This window comes from Poecilia formosa, unplaced genomic scaffold (assembly GCF_000485575.1).
Source record: "Poecilia formosa unplaced genomic scaffold, Poecilia_formosa-5.1.2 Scaffold381, whole genome shotgun sequence".
Taxonomy (NCBI): Eukaryota; Metazoa; Chordata; class Actinopteri; order Cyprinodontiformes; family Poeciliidae; genus Poecilia; species Poecilia formosa.
Genome location: NW_006800320.1, coordinates 234987 through 241800, shown reverse-complemented (window position 1 = coordinate 241800; position 6814 = coordinate 234987). Strand labels below are relative to the sequence as shown.

The following is a 6814-nucleotide window of genomic DNA, read 5'->3' as shown; positions in this document are numbered from 1 at the left end:
ATTGTTTTAAAATATTTTTTATAGTTAATTATACAAATGGAAAGATTCAATATTATTGAAGGTCATAATGCACAACCAATTTGCTGCTAAACTAATAAAAATCTAAAATGTTAGGCTAAAAAAGGTTGTATTAATAATAATCAAATTGCTTAAGTTGTGCATGTATGGCCGCTCAACAAAAAAAGTTTAACTTAAGCATGTATGTACATGCTTAAGTTGTATATATACACGGACACGCACAACTTTGTCTCCTACGGTCAAATGGTATAATCATAGCACTGTGAAACATTTTTAAGGATCAGTTTATTTTATTATATTATCCATTATGCTTTAGTTGCATATGAACATAAAAACATACACTTGAAATGTAATGTAAACTGTAAGAGACAATTCATGTTAGCTGTAAAAAGAAACTGAAGGAAATTTGGAATCACTGATGGCTCAGGTCAGTCTTCAAACTGCAGAGGAAAAAGAAAAGAAAATATATCACTATTAATAATAAGTAGAGTTCCATAAAATAACCAAGCATGTGTTTTTTTAAATACAGTACTGTAGAGTTTAGCAAAATCTGAATGCTGTACGCTGCTTTTCTACAAAAACACCATATTGTTTTAGGCGACCTTTAAGAGAACAAAGCCAAAGGAAAATATACACAACCTTTACAAATCAAAACTATTTCAATTTGAGAATGCTATGAAAGATTTTCATTGGTTCTGGCCAATGGTAAAACTAGTTTTGAATTCTTGCTGGTAACATGACAAAAACTGTCGTTGATTTATTGTTTTCTCTCGCTTGCAAAACCCAAACAAATAAAAACAAAACAAACAAAAAACAGCAAATGGAAAGGTCTGAAATTATTTTTTATTATTATTTTGGATGACAAAAGGTGAAACGTTTAGAAGTCCCTGCACTAATTGGCTAATAGCAGAGCAATTTTTTTTCTTTAGCACTTTTGAGTTTTTGCTAACTTTGAAAATGTTTAGCAATAAATAAATTTTTCCAGATAAATTCTAAAGCACTACTTTGCCTGGCTGTTTGGTAAACCTTCAGTTTAATAAATTTCAACAATTTGTGTTTAAATTTTCTTACATGAAGAAGTTAAATGTTTATTTTAGTGCTCTTATTGTGAAGTGGGTGGGTCCATTTACACAGCAGGTCCATTTCCTCTCCTACATGGTGAATTAGGCAAAAATCTGAAACGGTTAGTAATACTCAACAACTATAAAACTGAAACTATTATTGAAATGTCTGAACCAAAGAATCACCTTTTGCAGCGCAAACAGTTCAGTAACAAGTTTGACCCTGTTGTGGGCAAAATGCTATCTTGTAGCATTAGGGTCTGCTAATAACCGTGTTGCAGTAGCCGCGGACTAGCATTAATAGAATTAATATTCATGACTATTGCTTTAAGGCAGTGGTTCCCAAACATTTTCTGCGACCCCCCCAATGGATTACAAATGGCTGTCTGGTTGAAACGATGCGTGTGACGCATCGACTTTTTTGGGGGCAAAATGAATGTAGGTAGCTGAAAATAGACACCAACATCGGTAGCCTACAAGGTACTTGTTAAGCTTAAGGTTCTGTATTGATATTAGCTAGTCATCTTTTAGCTAACATTACCTGCATCCAACAGCTTTACTCAACTCAGTCGGTTAGTTTGGAGGGAAAAACTGTGAAAAGTTCTTTGCGTTTTGCTGGTTTGCTGCCGTGATTCTAACACAAACCTGTGTAGCTCCGCACAGCAGCAGCAGGTCTCCTTCACTGGTGTAAACCCAGCGTGAACGTCGTAGCGCTCATGTTGCGTTTAAAGGCGGCTCAGAAAAACAGGTTACAACATGTTAACAACGGATTAAACAGTTTTAACTGCTGATAAAAGTGACAGAGGACACAAATATGGGAAGTGTGGAAGCCTCTACTGTATCAAATTGACATAGGAATAACAGAGTTGGCCATTCTAAGGTAAAAACCCAGCGCATACAGTGTTCATGTTTGGGTTTTTTTTTTCATCCAGACGGCTTCCCGCGCCCCCCCTGCAATGACACGGCACCACCCCTAGGGGGCGCGCCCCACAGTTTGGGAACCTCTGCTTTAAGGTTAGCACATTTAATTTAATTTTTTAGTGGTGCCCACCTCTGGATGCCACAAATACATTTTTTAGTCTGAGTCTAACCCCAAGACATTTTGTGCATTTCAATAATAATAAAAAGAAAAGATTTGGGCTATTAATGTTGTTGATGTTTAATTATATCAGATATTTTTTGTACCTTGATTGGCCACATTGTATTCCTTCTCAGTCCTGTCAGCTAGAAGAGGAAGATGTGATAGGAAATGTGTTATTTCATTTATCTAAAAGGTAATGTGACTCAAATTATGTTTTTTCTTTTGTAAGTATTTACTGGGCTGGTAGTAGTCATAGAGGGCGATCACTGCTGGTTTGAGGTTCTGAACAGGAATCTTCTGCAGGAGCTCCAGGCTGTGGTTGATCGGTGTCCCCTTCACAAGCTGAACAGAAAACAAAAACAGAAATTTAACAGAGTGACAAATTCATCTGTCATATTGTGTTGTTCTGAGCTGCTGGTTGGTCTCACCCCCTCCAAGTACACCACGACATGGTCGTTCTTGTGTTCAACCCGATCCACCAGCAGAGCTTTTTCAAGCTGTGAGCAGAAGACATTCAGCAGCCTTATTATCAGCGCCACTGTGAGATCAGGTCCAGAGTTCTGCTAACACCTGGGTTCAGGTTGAAGTCGCTGCTTTACTCACGTTCTTCAAAGACTGCGGGTCAGGGATGAATCCTGAGAGCAAGGTGATATCCAGGATCACCATGTTGGTACTCACCTCTTTCCCACTGTACCTGGAACACAGAAACAGACTGTGCAGTAGTTGAAGTGGAGAAATACAATCTCTATTTGTTTGCAGGGACTTCATTTTATGCTAAGAGACAAAATGTCCACAAAAAAGTCCAAAAATAATATGAAGCATTTCAGCAAAAGTAAAACTCCATTTGAATAATATTGATTGAAATAAGATGCCAGACAGAATTGTGTCACTCAGAGATAAGAGGTCAGAAACAGATACTCTTAACCTCAACTTGCTGTGCGTACAAAGAACATACGAGTTTGTTGTATTTGAAGAAGGCAGGAATGGGCTACAAGCCAGTCAGCAGGCAGCTTGGTGAGAAGTTGACAAAAAAACTGCAGGTGCAAAAAGTTTGACACTGAGGAAATACAAGATGATCACAAGAAAGGGATCAGCTCACAGCTGCAAGGGAAGAGCAAGGAGCAAGACCTCCACTCCCACAGTCGAGCACGGTGGTGGAAGTATTGTGGTTTGGGGATGTTTTTCTAAAGGTGTGTTACAAATTCACCAAATGCAGAAGCAACTATACAGAGCCATGATGAACCCTAAAATCTACGTCCATCAGTTTCATTGAGGTAAAAAAAAAAGAAGCTGTTTGACAAGCAGAGAGCAGAATGTAGAGTGACTTTAGTACATATTGATCCTCTTGGATGTTTCACCTTTTTTATTGCATTTACAAATCAATCATGATCAACCAAATTTGGCTTTGACAAAAAATAGAAATAAAAAAACTCTTTAATATCAAAGTAAAAACTGATTTCTACAAAATAATGACTAAGATGAATATATGCAATGATGCATATATTCACAAATCACTGTCTGCCTCTTCACCACAGAGTCTCCCTCTCTTTCGGTAAACTCTAGTTGAGCCTTGATCTAAGATTTCTTCAACAGTGGCTTTCTCATTCCCATTCTTCTACAAAGCTTTGAGTGGTGAAGAACCTGGACAGCTGCTCAGCTGCTGAAGCTTGTAACTCCTTCAGCGTAGTGACGGCGACCTTGTGTCCTCCCTCACTAGTCTCCTTGATGATGGATTTAACTGAACTCAAGAGGCCTTGAAGATTTTTTGTATCCATCCGTTAACCTGATGTTTCTGACTTACTGCGAGACGAGTTTCAGGCTGGCTTTGGGTGGTCTGTGAGAGGAGTCGTACTCCAGTAAAACCTCCACGCTCATAGTGGTGGCATCAGGAGGAGGAGGGATGTTGTAGTGCTGAGAGATCTGAGGAACACAAGAGAGGAGAGTTTATTCATCTTTAGAAAGTAAACTGGTGAACATTTTACTTTGGCCTAACTTTGCACAGTCAAAAATAAGATCTATGAATTATGTGTACTTGTTAATTGTAGTATTTGTTTATATTTAAAAATAAAAATATATATTTTATATATAGTTTCAGAATTATTGAAATGAACAAAAGTCACTTTCCTTCGTGATGGGAAGCTGCCACCGACCTGAACTGAGGCACATCCAGTCCCCTTCACCTCCAGGCTGTACTTTCCTGCCTCGCCCTGCAGCATCTTCTCCTGGTAGAGCAGCTTGTTGTCTGGGGTCACATCAAAGGTCAGCGGACCACTGGGAGACTGAACTGTCACTGTGCTGGAACCTTCAGGACTGAACACCAGACTGGAGTAGAAGGACAGAGCCTGAAGAGCCACCACCGTGTCCTACAGCACACAAAATACAAGACAATGACAGAACAAGGTGTTTGCCCAGAACTGTATGAGTATTGATGTTGTCGAGTAGCATTTGTAAGCCTAAAATGCAAACAAGGAAAGGAAGCATTTCAAAAAGGGAACATTTTTGTAGAGTCTTAATTCCATAACTAAATGTAATAATTTCACTCAACCAATACCAAACAGGAGATGAGAGGTCAGACAAGTTTATTGTTCAACTGACTGGTTGGGTCATGTTTGATGATATTTTTACTGATTTTTGCAGGATTTTTGCAGGACACTGCTGCTGTGTAGATACAGAGTAAAGTTGCAAGTGTACCCTAGAATAAATGGTCATCATGTTTGCCAATCTCTGGAAAAAAAACGCATCATTGCCTCTTGGCACTGCACTGGTTTTCCTACTCAGGAGTTTGTGAGTTCCAGATCTCAGGATATTATTATGACTTAGACTTACATTGTCTTTTGAACATGTTAAACATTTTGGATATGAGGTAATACGGGTTTGTCATATGAACAAAAAACCAGTACCTGAGTGGAGGAGAATCCTCCGTAGTAGTTCTGCTGAGTCGTCAACCACCGAACGATCCCTGAGGCGTACCCCAGGTCTTCAGCAGTGTGGGAAGCAGAGAGTCTGGCCAGCAGCACATAGGAGCTGATCTCCACAGACAGAGAGGCTGATGTTTCTGCTGATCTCTGAGACCAGTGGATGAAACCACCTAAAAACAACCATCCAGAAACAACATGACTAAAGACTGATCTGATCTGGTCAGTCGTTTCCAGCAAAACCTCGACTCACCGTCTTTGATGGCCACTGAGTCGAGGTGCTGCAGGAGGTGAGCTCTGGTCTCCATGTCTCCAGCCAGTGTGAAGACGTACGCCAGCAGAGCTGTGGTGTAGGTGTTGCTGAAATCATTGATGGACTCTTTGAGGCACAACAGGCTCTGTGCCACCACACGATCCTTTGACAATTCAAAATACCACAGTGTTGATTATTTCAAGTCTACTATATATTGAATATGATTGAGTTTCTTTAGGCACAGTTTTAACCTTCATTCTCAAATTTCTCTCAAGTTACTCACACAATACATAATGAACCAATCAGCAAACAAAGAGGAGTCTCCTTATAGTTAAATAGCTAAATCTTAACTATAACATATGTTTATTTAATTACAGGCTGGGATTTGACATCCATAAAATTACAAGATGTCAGGTAAGAAACATGAAGAATTGTTCAGATTTACTCACATCTGAGGATATTTTCATCTCCAAAAAGGCAGCGGTTATGTAAGCGCTTAGGGTCACTTCATCAGACACTCCACCCTGTGGAGACGAACCATCACAGAGATTTGGTTATGAGAGGACGATCGCTAGTCACAGATAGGACAAGTGGTATGTTTATTACAGATCCTTTGCATGCTTAGCCAACATCTCACATAAAAAAATATATTTTGGTTTCAGGAAAAGCAGTTGTAACAATTCTGGCAAGATGTCATTGTATGTAAAAGAAATGATCTGGCTGCTGCTCAGCAGAGCACCAGTAGGAGGCAGCAACGTCTGCTGTAAGCCACAAATAAATCATCTTGGGTTATTTTTTTTTTCTATGAACCTTCAAGTGTTTCTCAGTTAATTAGAATATCATCCAAATGTTTAATTATTCCATTAGTGAAAAATCTATCATGCAATTTTTCTTTTGTTTGAAAAAACGAGTGTGAAAAAAGAACAGAAAAGAGACCTTACTGAGAAAGATTAAATGTTAAGTTTTGTCTATGTTTAGGCCAAATAAAACATATGGTCTAACCCTAACCCTACGGCAAAAGCTTAAATCTGAACATAAACATTTTAGGAAATTATGCAGGAATGTCAAAACCCACAGACAGCTTCAAATGATTCCTTAGAGAAAAATTACAATGTTGTCTTTTAAAAGGGCTCCACAATATTAAATAATCTGCTGATGGCGATAATATTCATAAATATTGCGATGACAGCTGTGATACATGCCTATCTTCCACTCATATGCGCACTCTGCAACTTTTAGTTTTGAACAACATCATTTGTGAGTGATCATTCATTCACAGTATATTGTGTAGCCCTGTTTTTTACATAGTTAAATTAGAAATATTGAAGTTGCTGTGAATTCTGTAATAATAAGATGATAACTGCTGTCATTCTACCAGAGGCAGGGGCAATGTAAAGGGGGGAAAAGTTAGGACAATTCCAAGGGCCCCTGACTGACAGGGGGCCATAAAAAAATAAAAATTCCCCTCTCACCCTCCTCGGGTGGT

General features: G+C 38.8%; 1 protein-coding gene across 1 annotated transcript in view; it reads right to left on the bottom strand.

The window, feature by feature from the left end:
* Positions 1–286: 286 nt before the first annotated feature.
* Positions 287–6814, bottom strand: part of a2m2e (alpha-2-macroglobulin 2, member e) — a 22519-nt gene continuing 15991 nt past the window's right edge. Inside the window, exons 28-37 of the mRNA XM_007575572.2 lie at positions 5778–5852; positions 5329–5491; positions 5061–5248; positions 4311–4523; positions 3962–4080; positions 2764–2854; positions 2589–2657; positions 2397–2502; positions 2265–2303; positions 287–458 (exon numbers count right to left, since the gene is read on the bottom strand). Coding sequence (XP_007575634.1) covers positions 454–458; positions 2265–2303; positions 2397–2502; positions 2589–2657; positions 2764–2854; positions 3962–4080; positions 4311–4523; positions 5061–5248; positions 5329–5491; positions 5778–5852 — 1068 coding nt within the window. The 3' untranslated portion in view covers positions 287–453. The remainder of the gene's footprint in view (positions 459–2264; positions 2304–2396; positions 2503–2588; positions 2658–2763; positions 2855–3961; positions 4081–4310; positions 4524–5060; positions 5249–5328; positions 5492–5777; positions 5853–6814) is intronic.